The sequence below is a fragment of the Castor canadensis genome, chromosome 5 (genome assembly GCF_047511655.1).
Source record: "Castor canadensis chromosome 5, mCasCan1.hap1v2, whole genome shotgun sequence".
NCBI classification, from domain to species: domain Eukaryota; kingdom Metazoa; phylum Chordata; class Mammalia; order Rodentia; family Castoridae; genus Castor; species Castor canadensis.
Window position 1 is genome coordinate 29,240,003 of NC_133390.1, and position 27,814 is coordinate 29,267,816.

The following is a 27,814-nucleotide window of genomic DNA, read 5'->3' on the forward strand; positions in this document are numbered from 1 at the left end:
CTGGCCGGAACTTCATCTTTCTTACTTACTCTGTTTTCCTTCCTTTACTGTTAGTATACCTATTTTAATTCTTAATACTCTACACACTAATGCTACATAAAACCTCAAGCATTGTCTTAAAATGTCTATCAATTTATAATGCTCCATACTTTCCCAATGTGCTTGAACCAATTAAAAATCATATTTTTTATCATTACCAATGGTGCCCTGCAGGGTCATGTCTTCTAGGTCAGTCACATGTCATTCATTTTTCTTCCTTTTTCTCTTCATCTGAATTCATAGTTTTCAATTGCTTCTCCATGACATCTTCCTCATACCAGAGTCTTTGAATATTCTGGTTTCTCTTCCTAAGTATTTTTCTCTACTGTGTACAAGTTAGCTCCTTTTATTTGGGAGTTTGAGCTTAAACATTACCATCTGAAAGAAGTCAATAAAGGATGTGTAAACCAAATCAATCTCATGCTATATAAAAGTTGTGCATGAGTTCTGCATGGTCTGAATTAAGATTGTCTGCCTGATGTTCTCCCCAGTGCTGTTGTGCAAGTCCCTTGCTCAGCTTTGCTCAGAAGCATCCGTGGTGATTCCTCTCTTCATTCTATCAGGTTTCTGTTCCTGCTTTCCTGTCTAGATGAAAACCTGAGCACAGCAGGGACCCCGGTGTCCTTTTTCTTCACTTCAGCTAAGAAAGTAGTATAGACTCTAAAACATATTTGTTGACTGAATTAATCAAATATGGACCACTAGATCCACTGTAGTTCGTATCTGTTTACTTTATGTGGAATATCCAAGGCTCAAAGCTCTCCTACCCCCAGCAGCATATCATTATAAAGGAAATACAGGCCAGGAGAGCTGATATGGGGATAGCACAACTTAATCTGCTTGGGTATATGGGTATATTATGTTACTTCAGAAATTTCACAGATTGCTACGTGAGGTGGCTCATGCCTGTAATCCTAGCTATTTGGGAGGTGGCAGTTGAGACAATGGTGATTCAAAGATAGCCTGGGCAAAATTGTGTGAGACCTCCTCCTCTCATCACAGTAAACGAGCTGGACATGGTGGCTCCCATCATAAGCCAGTTTCATGGAACTTTTAAGCAGGAGAATCACAGGCCTGTGAACAAAAAGTGCAAGCCTCTGTCTGAAAAATAACTGAAGCAAAAAAGGCTGGGGGTATGGCTGAAGTCATAGAGTGCTTATATAGCAAGTGTGAGGCCTTGAATTCAAACCCCATTACTACCACACACACACAAAAGAAAGAAAATCCATAGTGTTTAAGAGGAAGAACCATCCTACCTCCCTGAAAAGATTTGAGACTCCAGACTCTCAAACTGTAGGGTGATTACAGCCAAACCTACAGCTGGGTTTGTTTATTTATTTGTTTAATTGATTAATTAACTTTCGGCTGCACTAGGTATTCAACTCAGAGCCTTGCACACTCTCCCACTTGAGCAGCATAGTTTTTTGCTTTGGTTATTTTTTAGGTAGTATCTCAAGCTTTTTGCTGAGGCTGACCTTGGACCATAATCTTCCTATCTATGCCTCCCACATAACTGGAATTATAGACTGTACTACCATGCCTGGCTTGTTCTTGAGATAGAGTCTCACTAAGTATTTCACCCTGTTTGGCCTCAAATCCCAATACTCCTATCTCCACCTTCCAAGTAGCTTAGATTACAGGCAGGATCCACAGCACCTGTTAGCATTTGGTATCTTAGTCATGCTCATTTAAAATTGTACAGTGATGACTTCTCACTACTTTAAGTTGTATTTCACTGGAAAGCATTCTTTTATTGAGCTGAGATAAACCTTTTATGTGAAATCTATCTATAAATTTTAAGTAAGTTCAATTTTATAAACCAGTGATTCCTAACTTGAGGTTGAAAATTAACAGCCTGGAGGGTTCCTTACAATGTGCATTCAAGTGCTCCCCTCCGAAGGCTCAGATGTCCACGTCCTCAGTGACCTGCAGGACTGTGCCCTTTAACAGATGCTGTGGGTTACTCTGAAACAGAATCTATGTGCCACACTTTGGGAGACATGCAGTGGTTCATTTCAAGATATCTGATTACTAGCAGAGCAAATTAGCAAGTGATTGATCAGATCCCCTCAACTAATGACAGAGTACAATTTTAATAGTTAGAGCTTGCAAGAAACTCAGATGTTTTTTATTTGTCAAAAATACCGTGATTGAATCTTAAGGAGATTAATTAACTTGTCAAGAAAATTAAATTAGGGTCAGCATCCATGATTCTTATCATAGGCTAGGCTCTTCATTCTAAAGCCTGGTAGTCTAGAGTGATATTTTTAGCTTCTAAGTTTTACTTCTTTGAAAAAGAAAAAAAATGATCTAAAATATATTGATATTTTATATGTACATATAATTTTAATATATTACAGTGTCAATATTATTAAAAGTCATCATTATTAAAGGCCAGATATAATTTAGGCTGAGATAAATTCTAGGAGGATATACTAATTTCAAAAGAAATCCTATTAAAATGACTTGGTGGCACCTACTCTAAGGACAATGTGAACGGAGGTTCCAGAATATGTCCTAACCTAAGTTATCACTGAAAGGAAGTCACGTGATGGCTTCTAATGAAGATTTCCCATTGAAAAAAATCAATGTTAATACTGGAACTCAAGAGCTGTAATGAGCTCTGCTAAGTTTTTCTGGCTTAGGTTATGCTGTTCTCATATGCTGAGGAGAGGAACTGATGACCTGTGAGTAGGGTCACTTCCTGATCTCATTTGATGATTTGGTCTTTAGTTTTAAAAGGATGAGCAGAGACATTGCTTCATAATGAAGTTCAGCAAGAGAGCCTCAACCTGGAGCTGGGCTGTGCTCTCCTCAGGCAAGCACTTCAGTAAGTGGGACCAAGAGAAGGACTTGCAAGGAAACATAAAGAGAAGAAGTTCTTTAAGGAAGCTACTGTAAAAAGTGACAGTGGATGCTGTCTAGAGCCACCCTCTCTAGACGACACTTAAATAGCAAATCTGAAGGCATTACTTATCTACCGGGCAAATAGACTTCATTTAAGAGCCAGCTTTATACATACATACTACTCCTAGGCTGATTGGTCAGGTCTTTAAATGAAGAAAACATCTAGATTATTCATGTGAGAAACACAACCATAAGGGTAGTAGAAGAGTTTTTAAAGCTGGCTGCAGCTATAACACAGAGCTGTCAGTAATTAACTGGATCTAACATCAGGAAGCTTCCACTTGCTTCTACAATAAATGTTCTGTAGATACTTAATGCAGGACTATCCTTCCTAGTTGGTACTTATGGAGGTAAAACATCCAGCAGATCAGGTGGTATCACTGTAGGATCCATCTGACAGCAACATCCTGGAAACTGTGGAAATTCAGAACTCCATCACACCATCCCATATGCTATTTGTCCCAAACCCTTGCATACCCAAACTAAGGTCTGCTTTCTTTTTATTGGTGACTTAAGCATTTGAAAGGATAAGATAAACACTATTGAACCAAGATGTATTTATACAGTTATTACCAGTGTAAAGCTTAAGATGCTCTGCCTCTTTGCTCTCTGCAGACCAAGTCTATTTTATGGTCAGGAAAGCAAAATCAGCCCCCCTACTTAGGTGTTAGGAATTATTCCAATTTTAAAGAGTAATAGGTACAAGTGAAAGTACACAAAATAAAGCAGATATCTCTCACCTAGTTCTTATTCTCATATACATAAAACGAGTGTTTAAAAAGATTAGAGAATTCAATGGCAGTTTTTTTTTTGGCAGTACTGGAGTTTAAACTCAGGGTCTCAACTTGCTAGGCTGATGTTGTAACACTTTGATCCATGTTCCCAGCCCTCAATGTCATATTTTTATGGAAGACGGTCAGTGTTATTTTATTTTTTAGTTTATCTAGAATGCTTCTTTCCAGATTTTTTTCTTTCATAAAAAGAAATAAATGCATTTATTTTGCATTGTGTGAGCACATTTGCTAATTTTCAGATATATGGATTGGCATGGGCAACCTGAAATTTAGGAAACATCAAGTCAGAGAGGAAGACTACATTTACCTTTCATTATAATAACATGTTGAAAACCATTAGTTCTTCGAATTTTTTTTCTAAAATATATTGTGGAACTGGTGTTTTATATGCCAATCCTCCCTGTAAAGTTTTAAGATTTTTATTATACAGCCTCAGTTCTATAAAGCAGTAAAAATCATACCATTTATGATGACTACTATGTATAAATTAGCAGAAGTTAAGGAATTATTACATAAGGTTAATTTACAAAAACACTGTATCAAAGGTAATTTTGTTATTGTGTTAGGAAAAAAATAGTTACCTACTGCTTAGAAGGGAACAAGGATCTAAACATTGAAGCTGAAAATCTATGCTTACATGACACACGGATGGCACAGACATTTGCATACCACTTATATCCAACTGGGCAGATCCTGATCCTTTGGAACAACTTCCTGGCTTGTGCATGGCACCCTGAACAAACAATCAGGCATCACCCTTGCTCATTTCAATATTGTTCATCTTTTATTCAATGTAAAATTATTAAATGCAAGTATGTATTTGTGGGGATGTGTCAATATTTGCCATAGGTAATACAATTCATGCTTTCATGAATCAATTTTAGTAGCTCAATCACTTTGCCTCTGACAACTTGTAAAGTTAAGATATTTATTTGGAATCAAATAAATAGAACCAGTGGTTCTCAATTTGAGAAATCTCTTTCTCTTTCTTTTCCTAACATCACTTTTAAATGGGTACTGGACTACAGTAGGACAATCTAGACCTGAGTTCCTCCTTAGTGATCAGTTGTTCAAAGCATAGTCTGATGAGTCCCTTTTTGGTTCAAGTCATAGCAAAGGTACCTAGTAATCAAGTCCCTAAGGATTGTATGTGATCTTTCTCTAAGTCTCTGCTTTTTTCAGCTGTGAAGTGGTGATTTTGAAACTACTTAGCTCATAGAATTTCTGTGAGAATTAAATGAAACAAAGAATAAGTGCTGGGAATGGTGGCTCACTCTTTTAGTTCTCCTACTCAGAAGGCAGTGATCAGGACGATCATGGTTCAAGGCCAAAAGTTAGCAATCTCCCTTCTCAGTGAATAAGCTGGGCATGGTGACTTGAGCTTGTAATGTAGGAGGCATAGACAGGAAGATCACAGTCCAAAGTCAGCTCTAGGCAAAAAGCTTGAGACCCTATATGAAAAATAACTGATGCAAAAGATGCAATGGACACATGGCTAAGTGGTAGCATGCCTGTCTAGCAAGTGTGAGGCCCTGAGTTCAAACCATAGTATTGCTAAAAACAAGAAAAAAGAAAAGAAGATAAAGCATTTAGCATAATAAAATAATCTGAGATACATTAAATTTTTTGTACGGTTTTTTGTTTTGTTTCTATTTCATTGATTTCAGCCCTTATTTTTATTATTTGTCTACTTCTATTATTTTGGGATTTGCTTGTTCTTGTTTTTCTAGGAGTTTGAGATGTAGCATTAGGTCATTGATTTGAGATCTTTCTGTCCTTTTGATATGCACTCATGGCTATAAACTTTCCTCTTAGGACTGCCTTTGCTGTATCCCCTAGGTTCTGATAGGTCGTGTTTTCATTTTTATTAACTTCCAGGAATCTTTTAATTTCCTCTTTTATTTTATTAATGACCCATTGATCATTGAGCAATGTGTCGTTCAGCTTCCAGTTGTTTGCATGTTTTTTACTGTTGTTTTTGTTGTTGAGTTCTAGTTTTAATGCATTGTGATCAGAGAGAATGCATGGGATTATTTCTATTTTTCTAATATTTGCTGAGACTTGCTTTGTGACCTAATATATGATCAATTTTGGAGAAGGTTTCATGGGCTGCTGAGAAGAATCTATATTGTGCAGACATTAGATGAAAAATTCTATAGACATCAGCTAGGTCCACTTGATCTATGATATGATTTAGTTCTAGAATTTCTTTATTGATTTTTTGTACATATGACTTATCTATTGGTGATATGGGGGTATTAAAATCTCCCATTACCACTGTGTTGGAGTCTACATGTTTTTAGGTCCTTCAGAGTATGTTTGATGAAATTGAGTGCATTGACGTTGGGTGCATGTAGTTTGGTAATTGTTATTTCCTTTATTTTTGGTGTATTTCCCCTTTTATTAGTATGGAAAGTCCTTCTTTATCTCCTTTTCTCATTTGATCAATGTAAGTTTGAAGTCTACTTTGCCTGGTTTTGGGGCCAATGGCTTGGTAAATCTTCCAGCCTTTCACCCTAAGCCAGTGTTTCTTTCTGTTGATGAGGTGGGTCTCCTGCAAGCAACAGATTGTTGGATCTTCCTTTTTAATCCAGGTTGCCAAAGATTTCTTTTGATGGGGGATTTAAGTCTGTTAACATTCAGTGTTAGTATTAAAAGGTATGTGGTAAATCCTGTCATTTATTTGTCTTTGTTGTTTAAGGGTTTGATTGTGTGCAGCTAAATCAATATTACTCTCTACTTTCTTGCCTTTTCTTCTCCTTTGGTTTGGTACTACCTATCCTTTCATGGTTTTGTTTGCTTTCATTTTCTGTGTGCAGAATTCCTTGAAGAATCTTTTGTAGTGGTGGCTTGATGGTCATATATTGTTTTAGTGTCTGCTTATCATGGAAGACTTTTATTGCTCCATCTATTTTGAATGATAGTTTTGCTGGGTAGAGTATCCTAGGGTTCAAGTTATTTTCATTCACTGCCTGGAATACCTCACTCCATGCTCTTCTTGCTCTTAAGGTTTCCATTGAGAAATCTGCTATGATTTTTGATGGGTTTACTTTTGTATGTTATTTGTTTTTTCTCTCTTACAGCCTTCAATATTCTTTCTCTATTCTCTGTGCTTATTGCTCTAGTGATAATATGTTATTGGGTAGTTCTATTTTGGTCAAGTCTGTTTGGTGTCCTGGAGGCTTCCTGTACCTGAATGGGCATAGTTTTCTCTAGATTTTGGAAATTTTCTGTTATTATTTTGTTGAATAATTTCCAAATTACTTTTTCTTGCCCCTCTTCTCCTTCTTCAATGCCCATGATTCTCAGGTTTGGTCTTTTGATGGTGTCACTGAGTTCTTGCATATTCCTTTCACAGGTCTTGAGTTGCTTGACTAATTATTCTTCAGTTTTTCCTTTAATTTCCATTTCATCTTCAAGTTCTGAGATTCTGTCTTCTGCTGTTCTAGTTTGCTAAAGTGGCCTTCCATTGTGTTTTGTATTTTGTTTCATTCTTTTTTTTGATATCATGGGTCACTTCCTTTTTAATATTACCAATTTTTGTCCTTAATTCATTTATCTCTCTATTTATGGTGTTCTGTGTTTCAGTTTGGTATTTATTTAGAGCTCCTATGAGATCATTTATTTTTTCGTGTGTCTTCTCATATTCTTTATTTTTGTTGTCTTGGAATTTCTTGAGTCCCTTCTTTTATTTTATTTTATTTTTATTTTTATTTATTTATTCTTTATTATTCATATGTGCATACAAGGCTTGGGTCATTTCTCCCCTCTGTCCCCACCCCCTCCCTTACCACCTACTCTGCCCCCTCCCTCTCCCCACTACCCCCTGAATACCCAGCAGAAACTATTTTGTAGAGAGAGTATAAGCAATAATAGGAAGGAACAAGTGTTTTTGCTGGTTGAGATAAAGATAGCTATACAGGGAGTTGACTCACATTAATTTCCTGTGCGTGTGTGTTATCTTCTAGGTTAATTCTTTTTGATCTAACTTTTTCTCTAGTTCCTGGTCCCCTTTTCCTATTGGCCTCAGTTGCTTTTAAGGTATCTGCTTTAGCTAGTTTTTTAGGTGTCTTACCTATCCTCACCCCTCCCTTGTGTGCTCTCGCTTTTATCATGTGTTCAAAGTCCAATCCCCTTGTTGTGTTTGCCCTTGATCTAATGTCCACATATGAGGGAGAACATACAATTTTTGGTCTTTTGGGCCAGGCTAACCTCACTCAGAATGATGTTCTCCAATTCCATTCATTTACCAACGAATGATAATATTTCATTCTTCTTCATGGCTGCATTTTCTTAATCCATTCGTCGGTGGTGGGGCATCTTGGCTGTTTCCATAACTTGGCTATTGTGAATAGTGCCGCAATAAACATGGATGTGCAGGTGCCTCTGGAGTAACCTGTGTCACAGTCTTTTGGGTATATCCCTAAGAGTGGTATTGCTGGATCAAATGGTAGATCAATGTCTAGCTTTTTAAGTAGCCCTTGAGTCCCTTCTGTACGTTTTGGTCGACCAAGTCTAGTAACAGCTCCATTAAATTCTCAGTGATTACTTGCAGGATTTCTTCTTTCAGGTTGTTCTGTGGGCTTCGTTGGCTTCCTTGTTATTGTTTAATCTTTGTTTTGTTGGAGTGTGGAACTTGGTATCCATTTTCTTCATTTCCCTATGAATCCTGTATTAATTTATTTTTGGGGGGAGAATCGTTTCTATCCCTTTTTCATTTTCCCATGTCTACTTGGTGATGTTTCTGTTTCTGGTCTGTGGGTAATTTAATATTAGTTAACATACAATAGTAAAACTAACAAAACAAAGAAAGAAAGAAAGAAAGAAAGAAAAAGAAAAAAGAGAGACCCAGAGAGTCAACAGGGAGAGGTGGTGGACAAAGACATAAAAAAAAAACAAACTTCCTGGTTCATGAACAATAGAATTTCAGAGTGGTTGTGATATTACTCTTTCAGCATCCAGTCCTGGTGTTGGTATTTAAGAAGAAGCTCTGTCTTTGTCTCACCAGGTTGTTTGGGAGACTTGCCAGTTTTTTTTCCTGTCTTTCAGAGGCAGCTGCTTAGTCAGCTCCTCTCTCGGTGAGGTGTCATTTGTCCTCAGGTTCCAGAAATCAGCTCTGTGGCCCACTTGCCATCTTGCTTTGGATTTGTGGACTGCTATCTGCCTTATTTCAGGCACCTTTTATCACCACCCACTGTCAGCCCTTCTACCTTTGCAGTCTTTGTTTAATGAAAGTTCGCATGGAGATGAGCTCCTTGCCCCTCCACTTCTCTGGTGTGCACATAGCACTCCCCAACCCTGCTGTGTGTTCCTTTTCAGTTTCTTGTTTATTATTCCGATTTTTTTTTTTGTGGGGTGGGTGTCAGTCTGCCTAGGGTATTATGCTGGTTTATCCCAGGGGTGCCTGTGGGAACCCCATGTGCCACTTACTTGCTCACCTGTTGGTCTGCGTCTCACAAGCAGGTCTGGTGACAGCCTCTGGTGGCATGGGAACTCTCCTGTTTCTCAGTGTAATGTGGTGTGGAGAAGCCTTTGTGCAGGCTGGGGGTTCAAGGTGTCAGAGTTTTGCTTCTTCTTGGTGTTTTCTTTTCTGCCAAGTGTGGCTCCAGTGTCCCAGCAAAATTTTTGATTTTTGGAGCTCACGCTATATGCTTCTGCCCTCTAGTCGCCATCTTAGATCTTTTCCTGAAATATAGTAATTTTTAGTGAAAGATTTGTTAGCACTAAGAACATCATGTATTCATTATTCTGTTATTGCAAATTGATTTATAAATGTCATCATAATCTCCTCAGCCTAAATGCTTTAAAAATTAAGAGATTGATTTAAATTATCCTTTGATTTCTCTTTAATTATTTTTTTTGCCTTTATTGTTGTTCTGGGTGGGGGCACATTGTAGCATTTACAAAGGTCTTGCAATGTACCAAATGTACCAAATGTATCATACTTGAAATCCCCCTCCACTCTTCTTTTTCCTCCTCCTCCCCCAATTCCTGAAACAGCTTCAATAAGACTTATTTTTTCATTTACATACATGTGTACACAGTTTTTGGAAGATATTCTCCATCCTATCCCCTTTCCCTGCCACCTCTCTGCTCCCATGGGTGCCAGCTCCCCCTCCCTGCCCCCAAACTGTTCTGCCCTCTGATTCTGTAGCAGAAAACACATAAAAGATAAAATGAGAAATATGATGGTTTTGCTAGTTAAAGATAAAGATAGCTACATAAGGAGTTTCCTTGTGTTGTTTCTATGAATATATATATTAAAACTCCAATTGTTTCATCACTACCAATCCTCTTCACTTCTTCCTAGTCTTCCTATATGGTCCCAGCCAGTTTAAGATTTCTATATTCATTCCTGTACAGTGAGCACATCAACCACATTCAAGTTTTTAGTTTCCTTCTCTTGCCCTGTCCTTCCCATGCATGACCTCCCCTTATTATGACTGGTGTCCTGTATATTGCTGCATTTGTTTTAGGGTTATAATCCAAATATGAGGAAGAACATGCAGCTTTTGCCTTCTGAGCATGACTAACTTCACTTAAGATGGTCTCCAGTTCCAAGCATTTACTTGCAAATGAAAAAATTTCATTCTTCTTTGTGACTGAGTAAAATACCATTGTATATAGATACCACATGTTCTTACCCCATCAGCAGTGGGATATCTTGGTTGTTTCCATATCTCAGTGTGAATAGCACTGCAATAAACATGGGTGTGTAGGTGCCTTTGTTGTAACCTGACTCACATTCCTTCTGGTATATCCTTAGGAGTGGTATTGCTGGATTATATGGCAGACCTATGTTTAGTTTCTTAAGGAGCTTCCATATTGTTTTCCATAGTAGTTGTACTAGCCTACATTCACACCAGCAGTGTATGAGGGGTCCTTTTTCCCTCATCCTTGTCGATATTTGTTGTTGGTGGTGTTCTTGAGGACAGCCATTCTAACAGGAGTGAGGTGGAATCTTAGCATGATTTTGATTTGTATTTCCTTTATGGCCAAGGATGGTGAGAATTTTTACTTGTTTTTTAGCCTTTTGGACTTCTTCCTTTGAGAAAGCTCTCCTTAGTTCATTTGTCCATTTCTTAACTGTGTCATTGATTTGGGGGGAGTTTAGTTTCTTGAGCTAACTGAATTTTCTGGTTATCAGTCCATTGTCTGATGCATGCCTAACAAAGATTTTCTTCCATTCTGTGATTGGCCTCTTCAGTTTACAGACCATTTCTTTTGTTGTTCAGAAGCTTTATAATTTCATGTAGTCCCATTTGTCAATACTTTCTCATAGTTGTAGAGCCATTGGAGTTCTACTGAGGAAGTCCCTGCATATACTTATTACTTCCAGTGTATTCCCTGATCTTTCCTTGAAGCAAAGCTTCAAGTCTTATATTAAGATCCTTAATCCACTTTGAGTTGATCATTGTACAGGGTGACAAACGTGAATCTAGTATCAGCTTTTTGCAGGTAGATAACCACTTTTCCCAACAACATTTGTTGAAGAGGCTGTGGTTTCTCTTTACATCAGATCCTATGACTTTGAAATAAACTAATGTGAAGTGGGTGATTAAACCCTAGTTCTTCCTGATACAGGAAAAAAGGAGAAAGGAAAACTTCTAGGTGGCTGGATTCCCTTACAAGTTTTCTAGAATTATGATCATGTCAGATTTTGAATGAGATTTTCTAAAAATAATTTGATTTACTTCCCTTCACTCTATGTTTTGTTACCTGAACAAATTGGGATTCAGGAATTGTGTTAATCACTTTTCTTCCATGTGAGGAAGTTCCTGAGCAAATCAACTTAAAGAAGGAAAGACCTATTCCTAAGTACATGGTCAGTTGTTTCCATTGCTTTTAAGCCTGTGACAAGGCAGAGACATGGTGGTGCAATGTTGGAAGAGGATGGCAGAGAAAGAATACTCATCTCATGACTGCCATGAAGAAGAGGGAGAGAAAAAGAGAGACAGAGAGAGATTGACAGACTGTGACTTTCTGGGGACCAGATACTCCCTTCAAGCCATACCCACAGTAATCTACTTCTTTCAAGAAGGTACCACTGTCTAACAACAAATTCACCTATGAATTTATCAGTGTATTAATTCATTGGTGAAGTTTGTGCCCTCATGATCAATCACTTCTCAATAGTGCCACTAACTGGGGATCAAGCCCTCAACTTATGAGTCTTTTGGGGGAACATTTCAGATGCAAGCCATAACAGGAATAATCATCTTGGATTTTAAAAATTCCTCTTTTTAAAAGTTTTTTTTCTTTTCTCCTTTTTATTTTACATTTACTTAACATGTGTATACATTTTTTGTGCCACCTCCCCTCCCTGCCCCCCTACCCCAGTTCTGTGCAGAACTTGTTTCAGCCTCTTCTTTGATTTTGTTTAAAACATAAAAGAGATAATAAGAAAGACATATTGTTTTTGCTAGTTTAAGATAAAGATAGCTATACAGAGAGATTCCTAGCATTGCTTCCATGCACTTGTGTATTGCAACCCACATTGGTTCATCTCTACCAGACCTCTTTGCTACTTCCTGGTCCGCTTTTCAGTCATTAAGGAAATGCAAATCAAAACCACACTAAGATTCCACCTCACTCCTGTTAGAATAGCTATCATCAAGAATACCACCAACAACAAATGCTGATGAGGATGAGGGAAAAAGGAACCCTCATACACTGCTGGTGGGAATGTAAGTTAGTACAACCACTTTGGAAAACAATATGGAGGCTCCTTAAAAAACTAAACATAGATCTGCCACACAATCTAGCAATATCACTCCTAAGGACATACCTGAAGGAATGTGACTCAGGTTATCAAAATTCCTCTTGATAACTACTGAATTACAAGTTTGTAATTTCCTAATTTTGGCTCTGAAGGTATTTGTTATTCTTCTGCAATATTATATTTCATTACATGTTTAGTTTGCATAATGTGTATCTTTTCAACTATTTTAGGTGTTAACATTTTCTACCTTTTATCCATGTTGGTACATCTGGCTCAAGTTTATTCATTTTATTTGCTATATGTTATTCTACTGAATAAATAGATAATATCTCTTTGGTGAATATTTAAGTGTTTTCAAAGCAGAGAATATTTTGTGAGGTACTTGTGGTAAACTTCCATAAATGTTTGAAAAGTCATTTTTGTATATATGTATAGGGTAGCATGGTGTTTGCAATGCATCAATTTGCTTAAATAACAAGTTGGAAATAATGTCTATGATAATTTTTTGCTTGATTGAACACCACTAGGTATTTTATCAGTGCTTTTTAAGCATTTACAGCTTTAATGGTACATTTTGTGAAAGGGGGATGAATATTTAGAAAATGGGGTAAAGATGAGTGAGTTTTCATATTAATCATCATCAAGAGAATCTCAATGGGAGGCATGATTCTCAGATGTATATCCTTGTAAGCAGTATAATTTGTAAATGCACACTGCATATTAGATATGGGATTTGACTGGCAATATATTTTGTTAAGAATGTGATTTATTATCATCCTTTTCCCCATTCAATATGCAGAGTTTAAAATGCAATGGCCAGAAGGCAAGAAAGTGTTGCTAGAAGCATGTGGACATGGACTCCGGAACTGCTGCTGCTGATTGTGATCTTCTGGGGTCAGCAGGGGAATGGACAAGGTCAAGGTAGGTGCAAGCATGTTTTAATTCTCTGAAAGCTGAATATGAGTATCACTTTATGATGAAACTATGTGAATCTTTGGTTTGATGTTTTGGGCAATTTATTATACTCTTTCCCCGAGGTTATTGGGTTTTTTTGTCAAAATGTACTGTAATGCTTTTGAATCACTTAAATTGAAGTAGAATTAGATGCAGGTTATCAAATTTAAGGCCATCTTTCTGAAACTGGTTTTACTCTGATGTAGTTTATGCTAAATATGTGTGTGTTTGTGCATGTGGAATTTTACTAGACCATAAAGCTCTTAGATGTTTTACAGTTTGAACAGAAGTCATTTTCTCTAGTACATTTTATTTTACACTTTTAAAATTACTCTTAAAGGACGTGTTGTTCTTCAGAAATTGAAGGAATACTTGATACCTCTCATTGCTCTTCCAAGTATAGTTGGGAGAAATTGATGATAAAGGAGAGCTGCAAGGTTGTGGCATCTTGAAATGTCCTTCAAGGGGAGAAAAGAACCATAGATTTTTTAATCAAGTCTTCAACACAATGCTTTGATAAATAGTTCTATGGAATTGTTTAAGCCAAAGGTAACATCTGTGATTGTACTTTGTGATAAGTAATGCATTATTTTTGAGATGTTGCCTGCTCAGATACAAATTGAATTTTAATATTTTATATGATCAGAAGAAGTCCTGGGAAACTTGGAAGTTTTTTCCCATTTAGAGGAATGTGCATTTGACATTTTTTCTGGCATTTGTCTGGATTTGAATTGAAATTCATAAACAGGTATAGGGGCAGGTTTATTACTACTGATAAAACTGAAAGTGTGCAGTGGTATTACATAATTGTGATAGAACTGAGCTTTGAAGTCTTTTGGTTTCCAAAATATTCAGTAAAAATTTTGTATATTCAAGTACGCTTATAGGAAGAGGAGAATGAAGGAGAATGGTGAAGGAGGTGAATTCAACTACTATATATTGTAACAACTTTTGTAAATGCCACAATGTACCCCCACCCAGCACAGCAATAAAAACAAGAAATGATTCTTCTAAAAGAACATTGCTTGCTTGCCATATGTAATTTTGCTCAATGAATTTTTGAAATAAGTTTGGAAGGTATCTCTCAAAAATAAAAATGCATGTGTATCTGTGAGTGTGATAAATATATATAACACACAGATAATCAACTATAATTATTAAGTGAGATTTGATTTATAATTTTTCTTTCTTGCCATTAAGGTTTGATATTAATACCTAGTAAACTTCTCATTTTTCTTTTTTTTTCTGTAAAAACAATGTAGGAAACTTATACTTAATACACACTGTGTTTTTCTCTTAAGGTCTAAAACAAAAGTCTGAAGGCAGTAGCTGCATCATGTTTCTGTTGTCTAAGAGCCTTGTTTGTTCTTCTAGCAATGCACTAAAGTGCAGCCTGACAATGTTTCTTGTAATAGTGACCCAACAGGGCGTGCAGTATTGCGTGGGGCTTTGAAAGTCCTTCTTCTGCCATCACTAGGATGATGGCTTGTGCTTAGTGAGTAATAAATTACTAGAAACTTCTGATATATGAGAAAAATAAGAGTCTTCTCACTTCTTTGTTTAACTTTTGTACTTTCCTCTGTATTGATTGCTCCTATGTTCTTTCCTTTGATAGGGCCCATCATATATATATATATATATATATATATATATATATATATATATATATATTTAAAAAAGCATGCCCCCAAATCAATTCCAAGCTTAGCTATAATGAAGCTTCTGATGTTGAGTGGACGTTAAGTAATTTAGCTTACTTTTAAAAGGATAAATTAAAATAGGCAGTGTTTCAAAGGACAAAACAACTAATAGAAAATGTAATGGAATGTTTTAATATTACTGTTTAGGGAATTTTGCTTCCTTTATGGTAGCTAGATTGAATAACACAGATTTCTTAGGCATAATAAGCAATTCTTATGATTACAACTATAAGGGAAGCTACATATTATCACTTTGATCAACAAATCTCATTAACTATTAAGTATTTTTTCAGTTTTGGGCATACAATTTAGCAGAAACAAAAGTAAAAACTATAAAAATTAAGCTTTATTTTATTAAATAACTTTTAAATGAAATCTTATAGCTCTTTATTAATGGTAAAGAAATAATATATTAGAAATCTGTAAATAAAGTTTTCCCTGTACCAAGTTTACAATGTTTCCTTAACCATTAGTTATTTGGGCCTTCAAATCCATAATTATGATTAAGGGTCAAGAAGGTGTGAATCTTGTAGTGAATGTGCTTATAAATTAATAAAAATTGTTTTCACATAAATTTAAATTTATTAGACACAATAGCAAGGATAAGGATATTTCTATACATTTTTATGAATTAGTTATATTATTACTATTTATAAATCACTGAAAAATGTGGATGTTCTTTCCCACAGAAGCCATATTATCTATGCCGATTAAGTTGTGAGGATAGAAGACCAAAATCCATTAAATCAAGAATGTACTTGAACCATCATACTCAGTATTATTTCCATTATGTACAATGACCACTCACAACAGTCATGACACAGGAGACAGAATCTGAGTTCTAAATAAAACTGTTGGCCCATGAGCCCACTGCACCCATCAGGATCAATATAAGAAGATAGGGATAGACTGTGAGTTTAAGTCAGGTTGAAGTTCCTTGTTGATTTTTTTTTTTTCTGTCAGGAAAGCATCAGTGTGAGAACATCCATTCACCTGACTTCCAACTCCTGGACAAATTGGTGGCTGTCCTCATGGTAGCATTCCCCAGCCTAGACTTTATCATATTTTGGCTGCATAGGGAGTGTTGCACATTAGGAACTGTGTGCTATGAAGAAAGTGAAGAAGTCAAACCTTAAGATAAAGTACATGTGAATTTTAAGTTAATACACTATGAAAACAAAAAAGTAATATAAAAATCCAGGTTTACTTTGTCTTTTTTTTTTTTTTTGGTTTACTTTGTCTTTAATGGGCCTTTCAAATACAGATACATTTTTGTAAACAATATGTTAGACATTAACTTTGGGGCAATCTAAATAAGACAGAACTGATGTTAGTACAGGTGTAATTAACATCAAAACATGAAAGACCATGCGTGGGAAGAGCTAGAGAGACATTGGTGATTCTGATCCATTCACAGGCTTCTGGGGACTGCAGGCAGCAGATATGTTCACAGCTAAGGAGGTGCTTGCAAATACAGCAACCCCATTCCTTTCTTTCCTCAGCAATATATTTAAGAATTAATATGATATATGTATTATGGTAATGAAAACTTTAGAAAAAAATCAGCCAGTATAATGAATGTGAATGCACAGGCAGCATGAAGCAGTTAGGGATTAAGATGACTCCTTTCTAAAAACAAACACATTGAATTTCACTTTAAAAGACAAATTAACCATAATAAATATTGTTTGGTAATTAAAAAATATTTTCACCTATGTAGCTTTAGTAAAGCAGTAATTTTTCCTGATACATAAAAAAAGATGTGCCAAATTTCTGGTGTTCCACAAAAACAATATGAAGAATGGAATGGCTCAGTGTGTATCAAAAAGTGAGTTTGCCAGAATTTTCAAATTAATGTTATTTTAGTGTTTTTGAAACTGATAATGTTTAAATATAGTGTTAATTTTAACATGTTACAAATACACTAAGAATTTTAATCAATTTGGTTTCCAAGATGAGTTTACATGCTTGAATTCTAAGTAGCAACTCTGATGCTAGATGTGAGCAAGTTTTACATTTTGAAGAAGCATGGGAAGCTTACACATGTAGCTAATTTAAACTTTGAGGACAATTCAATTTAATTTATCTTCCATTTTTATGAGCAGATTTTGGGTCAGATATTTAGCATCAAAAGTAAAATCTGATAATGTCTGGTAATTACTACCTCTCTTGAACTCAGTTGTGCAATAATGTATCAGTTAGCGGGCAAAATCTTGGAAAAGCATATCATTTGGCTATTCTGTTTAGCAGGTACTTAACCTATATTGTCTTGAAACTATTACATGTAATTATAGTAAGTTGATGTCTTTTGTTTTGAGTTTAATTGTTATATTTGGTTTTCCTTTAGAAGAATCAGAGAAAAACTCTTGAAGAATAAAAAGATGGATAAATAAAGAGCCATTTCTCTGATTTCTCTATTCTATCTCCTCTTCTCCTTTCTCTTTTTGTTTCTCTCTCTTGTTCTCTCTTTCTCTTATTCCCTCCCCCTCTCTCCTCTCAATCTTTCCCCAGTTTGGTCCCATCTTTTATTCAAGAAATTTAAGTGCTTGTTTAATTCTAACAGTAACTGAAAATGGTATTCATCTATTAACTGAAAGTTTATCGACACAGCTTTTTAATTAGAAAATCTCAGACTATGTGATTTATGGGTTTGAATATCTTAGGATCATTAGTGGCAAGCAATAAGAAAACAATCACCTTGAAGGACTTCAATGCCATCTACAGTTCATGTTTTTTGAAGCTGGGCAGTAAATTATTTTTATCCTATAATTGAATATTGTTTTAAGGGAGGTGAGCTCAGACATTTGGCATGGGATGTTGAATGGTGATTATCTGTGTATCTCAAGAGACATGACCTTAAAATGTCATCTGGCTAAGTAGTGGTGAAATCAAACTTTGCTGTATAACAGAAGCCTTAATGTTTCTGCCATTCCTTAGCCAATGTAAAGAATTTCTCACTGTGATAGGTCATGATACATACACACACTCTCACACATGGAAGAATTTAATTGAATTTAGTCTCAAATAGAATTATGCTCCACAGATTGTTTTAGTTTAGATTGAAATTTTTTTACAATTATAAATGCAGACATCCAGCATTTAAGGCCCACATACTCACCTTCAACATTTAAAATCCCAACAGTCATTCTTAACTTCTTCCTATAAAAGAAGCTAACCATTTTTAGTGATAATATGAAATAGCTCAAAATTCCCATAACTTAAAAAGTTCATATTATATGGTAAACAGGGAATGTAGCAATTTAAGAATCCAGTGGGTTTAACTTTAAGGGGAATAATGTTTGCAAGGGTCTTGTCTTTATATTTTAAATTATTGAAAAATGGATTTGTATTCATTCGTTACACATTTCAGATTCTTTCCGGATATCTGATGCAGTTTTTCTAAAAGATTCCAAGTTTTCTCATGCAATCTGCATGCAAGACAGTAAGAGAGGTGTAAATGATAATACCTAGCCATAAAAATTCACTCTGAAGTGCTATCTTTTGCATGGTTCTGGGGCTTGAACTCAGGGCCTCTCACTTACTAGGCAGGTGCTCTACCACTTGAGCAATTCTGACAACCCTTTTGTGTGTTGGGTGTTTTTCAAGATAGGATCTGGAGAACTATTTGTCTAGGTTGACTTTAAACCATGATCATCGCGATTTCTGCCTTCTCAGTAGGTAAGATTACAGGTGTGAAACACTGTGCCTGGCTTAAGTGCTATTTTTTAAGAAAATATTTTTTTCTGAGGAAAAGGATTTTTTTTTCTGAAGCAAACTATTTTTATATAGTTTTTAAAAACCATTTAAAAGTGCTTTTAAATGAAATCATTATATAATATTTATTATTTTATGTCCTAAATAATCTTTCTGATGATCAGATATTGATACACAATGACAAGTTGTAGAATTTTCCTTTTATGTGGGAAAATTTATTACTGAAATTACATTAGAGCACCTAATATTTGAGTGTACTCATTCAGAATATTTTTACAAACTTTTCTTACCATGTAATATAAGTGTTCTACTTCCAAGTTATCAGACTTATTTGTTCTTTAAAGTAAATTTTGTTTTAATGAAGATTCTCATACTCATTGAAATTAATTTTATTTAGGAAAATTATTTTTAAAACCATCCCAAGTGATTTTTTCTTACCTTTAATGTTCTATTTAATCCTACTTGGAGACTGGGCATTTAATTTAGAATTAACATTTAATTTAGAGATTTGTTTTGTATTGTATTTGAAATTTGTCATAAAATTTGACATGAAGAACATGTATGCTTACTAGATATTGTCATCTATATCATACATTAGTTTCATATCTTTCTCCAGCCAAATATACAGAGAAAATATTAAAAAAAGCAGAATTTGGAGTAAAGTGATAATTAGAGATACAGAAAGAGGAATATAAGTAAATGGTAAAAATCAGAAATTCCATCAGGTATTCTAACATATGCTAACAGCAGTAGAATGCAGCATAAATTAAAAAATAATCTGCATATGAAGTTTTTGGTAAGATTTAGCCACTAAAAAATGGTAAAATGGAAAAAGTCTCAGTGTTCTAAGTAGTCACTGACCTCTTCCTACTTAATCCTGAACCATTCCATTGGGTAAAGTGTGAACACTGTTTTGATTTGAGAGCAGCCTTAATTCTTTTTATACAAATTCAAGTACCAGAACCTTGACATTGGAGGTCAAGGGATTTCAATTGGTATTGTGATTAGGCTGGGTACCCCAGCCTTGGCAGTAGTGATTGCTTATTCTTAAACCGAGTTTTCTCCTGCTTCTTCAATCTATAATGCCATACCTACTTCAGAGTAAAGATGAGCTTGGGAATCACTTCTCTGTCACTTATTAGGTTTCCTTTGAAAAGCCCATGAATCACACATGAATTTCAAAGTTGCCAACTGACATTTAGAGAGACAAAACATAATCTGGCACTTTACCATTAGGAACCCTGCAACAGTGTTCGTAGTATTCCCTCCTCATTCTCCAAGGAACATGGCCCCATATATCAACAACTTTTCTTCCCTAAATCATACTATCTTGTCTAAAAACTTTTCTTCAAAATCTAGGAAGTGCTAAGATTTATATATAGTCATATCACAGCACAATAAAATTATCAACTGTAGCATTATCAAAGCATAAACTACCTTGGGTTTTTATGGTTCATTACGTATGACATAGTAAATAGGATATAATGTAGCTTACTTTAGGTTTTTACTTATGCTGAGTTTTTGCTTATTTTTCTTATGGTAAACATCTGGTGGCTGTTTGTAAGATCCTCATTTCTCTCTCCTCCATCTGGTTATCTCCCTTCTGTCCTGTTGCATCACTTACTTTGTGACAATCCCTGGATTTCTCATTCATATTTGAAGTGGCCTCTTGTAGTTGACTTAGCTCCCCATACACAACACTGTCAGTAGTTTTTAATCAGCACTATAACTGTCAGCTTATATATTTTCCTTTTTTATTTAAAAATGTATTAGTAGTTCAGACTATGTATTCATCTATTCAGCAAATATTTGTGAAGTATTTACCTTAGGCCAGGAATTATTCTGTGTGATGAAAATTGACCAGCAGCCCTGCTATCACAAAGCTGTTATTGTAATGTAGGGACACAGTGCTAGACAATGAGAATTTAGATATGTAAAATTTACTAGTTGGACTGTGAAAGATAATCCTGTTGAGGATCAATGGACTTTGTGAGAGCGAGTTTAATCTTATAAACAAAGAAGATGGCTTTGGGGATTTCAAGGTAGTGAGGGCCTGAGTCGCACAAAGATTTGTACAAGAACATTCTTTTAAAGAGGACATAGCAAGCATTTAAACCCTGAACAGAATCATTCCTGGAGTTTTTCAAGAACAGAGAAGAAAGTAACATGGTCAGAGGAAAGCACAAGTAGTGGGGAGGAGCAGAAGATATGAGAGGCAGCAGAACAGGGAAGATGGATGGGAATCTTACTGCACAAAGTCACAATGATTTGATTGTTGTTTTGAACAAGACAGAAAAATCTTGAGAGCTTTGAGTCTTATTTTTTTGCTAATTCATTTTGAATTTTGAATGCTCACCATTTAGGTCTCAAGAATTTTGCTTTATTTCTCTTACAATGAACTATAAACTAGTTTATTAAAGTAATGTTAAATTCTATTTCAAACTTATTAACACAGGCTTTTTTCTCTTTTTCTTTCCCATTACCGAATATATCATTTTTAAATTAATTTGAATGCTTTCTAAAACAGTGAGCCAATGCAAATTTAGCATAATGTTTATAACATCTACTTTATCATATTTAAGTACTTAATTGAAGATGTTAATTAGAAAGGTCACTTGTTCCATTGGAGGATGATGATAAAACTGCTTTCAAATTACAATCACATCAATCAAAACCATATTAGACTAGGTTTCTGGAGCTCAAATGTACACAGTGGTAATGAGTTAATAGCTCTAAGCAAACATCTTTCATCTCTGTATACAAGGATGCGTGAAAGTGGAAAAATTTACTGGCTTCCTACCTTGAAGGGACTAGGAATAAACAAGAAATATTTGTTTCCTTGTGGAATTGTCTTTTGTTAGGAAGACACCCTTATGTTATAGTGTTTTTTCTTTGCTCAAATAGGGATTCCTTGGAGAAATTAACAATGAAAGAAGAAATGTCAAGGATGCAAAATGATGTATATTTTAATATTGAGTAGAAAGGTAAGAAAGTGAAAAATGAGAAGGAAAAGAAAAAAAGCATAATTTTTACTAACTTTTAGTTAGTGAAAAGGGTTAGCATCCACATACACACATAGCAATCAACAAATATATTGATCCATGAAGTATGTGGCAGACACTAAGATTATAGCAAAGAAAAACAAAGAGGGCGGAGACTCAAGTGCATAACACTGAAAAAGGGACACAAAGTTATAATGTATTAAGGAGGTAAAGAGGAGAAAAATATAAAATACATAAACAGATTAATATGTGAAGGGCTCTAAAGTGTATAACTATGAGAAAAATTAGATATTTTAATGTTGTTGAGTATAACTGGTAGGTTGGAGGTGCTGATCTAGCTATTGGGGGCCAAGGAATTTCTGGTGGAGGATGGTCCAGTAAAGAGACAGGTTGGTACTTTGGTGATCCAGGTGTTCTGAGCAGAATAATATAAATATTCCTAAAGAAAAGACATTTTGATACCTTCTTGGGAAGAAAAGAAGCCCAGTTTGGATGGAATTCTTAGGAAGGAAGGACATGAGTGACACACGACGTGAGAGTTCTCAGGGCCCACATTACTTAAGATTTTGCAGGTGGATCATAGATAAAAATTAAAGCCAGTGAAAAGTTAATGAAGATGAGATAGGTCGGATTTGCTCATGCAGAGTTCCCTCTGTCTACAATATGTCAAGTGCATTATTGGGAAAAGGTATAAAATGTAACAGTTTATCTGACAATTGAACATGTCCAGTTGAGGAGGATGATGGCTGTTGGAAATGCGATTGTAGCAATAATATTGGAGAAAATTGTTTGAGATTGGAAGTTGTTTTGAATGCAGAGTTGATAGGATTTACTGAGCAAGAAACACACCAACGTGTTTTGATTTAGAAGTATGTTCTGTCATGGTCACTTTTAATGGGATAGGGAAAATTTGATAACATAGGGTAGATTACAAGAAGCAGAGATGGGGCGGGTACATGTGTGACACTGATTTTACTTCCACATTTTTTTTTTAACTTTACTTCCACACTTTATTTAAAAAAAAATGTAGAAGTAAAATCAGTGAATTTAGATTTTCTTGAGATCCCCGCAAGACTCCAAATGAAGATATTCAAATAGGCACTCTGTAGATGACTTGGTTGGAAGTGTGAGTTTAATGCATATATGTCACTCTTACAGTCATTGGTCTAGGTCAGGGATCAGCAAACTATAGTTCATGAACCAAATTTTCTCTACTGTCTGTGTTTCTATGGTTTGTGAGCTATAAACTTTTTTTTTTTACCTTTTAAAGTGTGCAATAAAAAATATAGGCATGGGGGTACCTGTCCATAATTCCAGCTACTCAGGAGATGGAGGTAGCATGATTGTGGTTCAAGACCAGTCCAGGCAAAGTTATCGTGAGACCTTATCTGAAAAACAAACTAAAAGCAAAGGAAAATAACTGGGGCATGGCTCAAGTGATAGAGCACTTGCATAGGAAATACTGATGCCCTAGGTTCAATCCCCAGTACTGCTGAAATAAAATAAAATATACAAAAGAATTTTGGTTAGGAAGGTTGCTAAATTTTTTCTCCTGACCTACAAAGCCTACAATATTTCCTTTCTGGCCCTTTGCTAAACATTTTACTGGCCCTTAGTCTAGATGAAACCCTGTAAGATCAGACTATTAATAAATAAGACAGTTACATAGTACTGAAAATGAAAATTATGTTCACTAAAGGGTATGGGGCAAGGATTACAAATCTGAGTATAATAGATAAGTCATTAATACAGCATTAGATTCACTATCAGAATGCTCAGTGAAGACTTAGGGGCAAAGGAAATATCTTCATCAGACCATTCACTCAGTCATGCAAGGAACTGAGGCAGGAAGTATGCTGTGTTTGAAGATCTGAGAGAAGGTTAATGTACTTTGAGCAAAGAAAGCAAATGGAAGGATGTCATTACATCTGGCTGGAGATTTAAAAAGGAGGCAAATACTTTAAGCTTTTAAACGTGATCTTTAGAAAAAGACAAAGTCATGAAGGCATATTGAAAGGAGGAAAAGCAAATCATATCTGATAGGAGAGATCACTCTGGCTATGTGTGCAGACAGTTTGGAAGGAAGCCAGTGTGAATGAAATTGTTCACTGGAATTAGTGAGTGGCCTCAGGTAACCTTGGCAAGGGCAGGATTGGTACAAAATTCATATTGGAATGGGTCTGAGAAAGAATGAGAGTAAGGACCTTGGTGTTATGTTTACTGAAATTCTGTTAATCCTCTGGCTGCAGAGGCAGTCAAAATAAGCAACTTGTGGGTTTTCTCAAAAATTTAATTCGGATTTTATAGATCCAACTTTGGATTATCAAAGTTTATTAGATATAGAGTACAGCTAGAAAAAATATTCTCTTCTAATGAATGAATGCTACTCACAATTCCACTGCTGTTCAAATGCCCCTCTGACACTTTATATCTTTCAATTCTTCATAATTTAAATACATATGGAAAGTTTTGCCCTAGCCCCTTAAAAATTTACCTGGTGAACTTACTCTTCTATGCAGTTCAAGTATTTTCTTCTGTTTATACCTTCAGTGGTTCCTTACATAAATGTGGCCCTCATGATATTTCTTTCTATATAGTATTTATAGTCTTCAATATTGTTATTTTAAATGCTTATTTTGAAATACTCTACCATGAGAAATGGGATGATAAATGTATAAGTTTTGCACAAAGGTGATACTTTGGGATTTTTTTTATCTAAAATGTCAGTTATCAAAATAAAAGTACAAATATTATTTGTTTATCTTTCTGTTTGACACTAAAGTAATTTCAATTCATATTGCACACTTACTTTTTCTTCCTGAAATAATAACACACTCTCTTTGGATACTTTTTTCTTAATAAGTCTACATGTCACTCACATCTTATTCCTCATTTCTCTTTTTTAGTATATACTTTCACTTTGGGAATTTATCCATTTTGGTTCTTAGTAATTGATACTTCTCTTTGATGCAAAGACACTCCTCTCCATTTGTGAAATCTGTCTTAAAATCAAGTACATGACTTTTATCCATAGCTTCTCAGAGTCCTGTTTTGAGCATACTGGTTTAGCATGTTACTGAGCAGGAAGCTGAGAGGCATGGTAGCTGTGGTGGCTGTTCACACTTACTTTGACCTAGACTAAAATATTCCCTCAAAATGGACTGATAGGAAGTTTGCTTTTTCTCCTTAAATGTTACATTGCCTTATAAACAAGTAAAAACAAAAAACTCAGAAACTGACATATAATTTTGATATTTTGGGAGTATTCCCTTTCTGATAAAATAGGTTTTGTCACTTAACTTTGCCTGTTGCTGTTAAACACATGTGGTACTGTATTGCCACTAACTTGCATTCTTGTGACAAACCACCAGAAAAAAAAATTCAGATTATTCTACATCCAGAGATGATTCTTCCGGAAGCTATTTGAATTCATTATAAATTATACTTGCATTAGTATAACTTTGTAATCTGAAATTTATAGGTAGTGCATTTGTTATCCTGTTCAATTGTTTCTGTATGCCAAATACTTTACAAACTAGTGGCTTGTCCTTGAGAAATATAAGGCTGAAGGTACATTAAGTGACAATCAGAAATCTGTGCCAGTAGTTTTATCAGTATATGTACACAACTGTGTGAATGCATGTGTGTATCAACATCAAGAGTTTATTTGATAAAATTGGTAGAGTCTCTCTCAATTCACTGTTATCCCTCAAAAAAATAATTTTTAGCTGGAAGCATGATTCAAGTGGTAGAACACCTACCTAGCAAGTGTGAAGCCCTGAATTCAAACCCCAGTACCACAAATTGTGTCCTAAATTTGGAAGTTTCTTTAATAAAATTAGAAGCTATCACTTGTACAAAGAAAGATAAAATCTGGAACAATACAAACAAGAAAAAGTTATAAATCAGATTTCTCTTCCAGCTGCCTAGGCCCTCCTTTCCTCTTCACAACCCCACATTTCCAAACCTCAACAATGTTTTCAAAATTATAACACATGTAAAGAAAATAAAAGCATGTTCAATGCCTGAAGAACTGAAGTACTACATGTACAAGGTTATATGTTAGCAAGTAAATATTAGAAAATGATGAAGATATAAACAGAATGTAAAATCCTATTTGTGATATAATTTTAATCTAATGTGTTTTCAGAGTAGACTAATAGAAGGTTACTAGGAAATCCAATTAAGAGATTTTTTAAAGTGTGTGTAGGTCTCATAATTTTGAAATGTTTAGAAGTGAGAAATTCTCTTTCTGTAATCTTTCCAAAGATACATGTTTCATTTTGTCAGTAATTGCCAAGCATTTTCTGTAAAGCAAGGAGTGAATACTTATGTTTTTCTGCCTTAGGTGGGCTCTGTGTCTTCTCCTTTTTCTCATTCTTTTTTGTTCCCTCTTCTCCTTCTTTTAAAAAATGTAAGAATCATTTTTACCTCTCTGGCATGGGAGATAAGCTATGTACCAAATTTGGCCTGTGGGTCCACAGTTTGTATACTCATTACATTGTCATGTTGTTTTTTTCTCATGAAATGTCATATATGAGAAAGTCATGGTGATTCCAGCAGAGGAAAAATGGTCTACATTAACTCTGAGTCTTGGAAGGCAAATTATATGAAAGCAAATTCTCTGCTGGTACTGGGGTTCGAAGTCAAGGCTTGCCAGGCAGGTGCTGTGCTACTTGAGTCATGTCCCCAGTTCTTTTTACTCCCATTATTTTTTAGGTAGGGTCTCATTTTATGCCCAGACCGTTCTGGATGGAAATCCTCCTGTGCTTTCTGCCGAAGCTGGTTGCAGACATGCGTCATCACATTCAGATTTTATTGGTTGAGAAACAGGGTTTCATGAATCTTTCCCCAGAGCTGGCCTCCAACTGTGATTCCCCTGTTCTCTGCCTTATGAGTAGATAGGTATGAGCCACTGTGCCTGGCCAAATGCTCTGTTTTTAAAACAACACTATTGATTTTGAATATCAAGAATATAGGAACATGACTGATTTAAAGGACATTATGTACGATTTTTGTATTGCTCCTCAAGTACAGTGGAATGAAACCAAATATTTTCCTTTCTGTTTGAACTTGCAATGAATTGGGGTGTCCTATTCTAAAGAAGGGATATTTTATGGAGGTGAAACATTTTTTCTTATAATTGCTAAAATAAATTTCTATAGATGTCTGATTTTATTCAGCTCCATATAAAGACAAAACCACATATATTAAAAAAAGATAACCTGGAAAGCACTATAAGCATAATTGTTCAACATATTATATCTCTGTCAGAGTTTTTTCAATTAGGAAGAAAAGCTCTGCCCTACAGAATTTTTTAATTAATAAACTTATTTTTTAAAGTAGTTTGGGGTTTACAGAAAAGAATGATGTTTCTCTATTTCTCACAGTTCCTACACTGATATTTCTTTTGTTTTTTTTTTTTTTGAGACAAGTTCTCACTACAAAGCCCGGGCTGCCCTCAAACTCATGATCCTTCTGCTTCAGTCTCCTAATGCTGGAATTACCATGCCCTTCTAGATTTTTCTTATTTTTGATTCAGTACATTATTGTGGCATATTTGTTATAGTAGAGGAGCTGATATTGGTACAATTGTTCAATAAAGTATATTGTTTACATTAGGGTTCAGTCAGTGTTATGCATTCTGTAAGTTTTAATAAGAGTCGTGATGACATGTATTCACTACTAAAGTGTCAATTAGCTTCACTTCCCTAAAAGTCACTGCTGCTCCATCTCTTTGTAACTGTTCCCAACACTGCAAATCCCTGACAACTCCGATCTTTTTTTCTGTCCCCATGGTTTGTCCTTTCCTACAGTATCTTCAAGTGGGAGTCTATAGTAAGTAGACTTTTTGGAGTGGCCACTTTCACTCAGCAATATGTACTCAGGGTTCTCCTATGTCTTCTTGTGGGTTGAAAGAATAATACTCCATTGACTGCATCGTAATTTATTCATCTTCTAAAGGGTTTGTTCCAACTTTTA

At 35.3% G+C, this 27,814-nt stretch overlaps 1 protein-coding gene across 2 annotated transcripts in view; it reads left to right on the forward strand.

The window, feature by feature from the left end:
* The window catches only part of Robo2 (roundabout guidance receptor 2), a 1,713,446-nt gene that overhangs the window by 41,999 nt on the left and 1,643,633 nt on the right, over positions 1-27,814 (forward strand). For both annotated transcript variants that reach the window (XM_074072902.1, XM_074072901.1), the window contains exon 2: positions 13,262-13,383. In XM_074072902.1, the coding sequence (XP_073929003.1) occupies positions 13,275-13,383 (109 nt within the window). In that variant the 5' untranslated portion in view covers positions 13,262-13,274. The remainder of the gene's footprint in view (positions 1-13,261; positions 13,384-27,814) is intronic.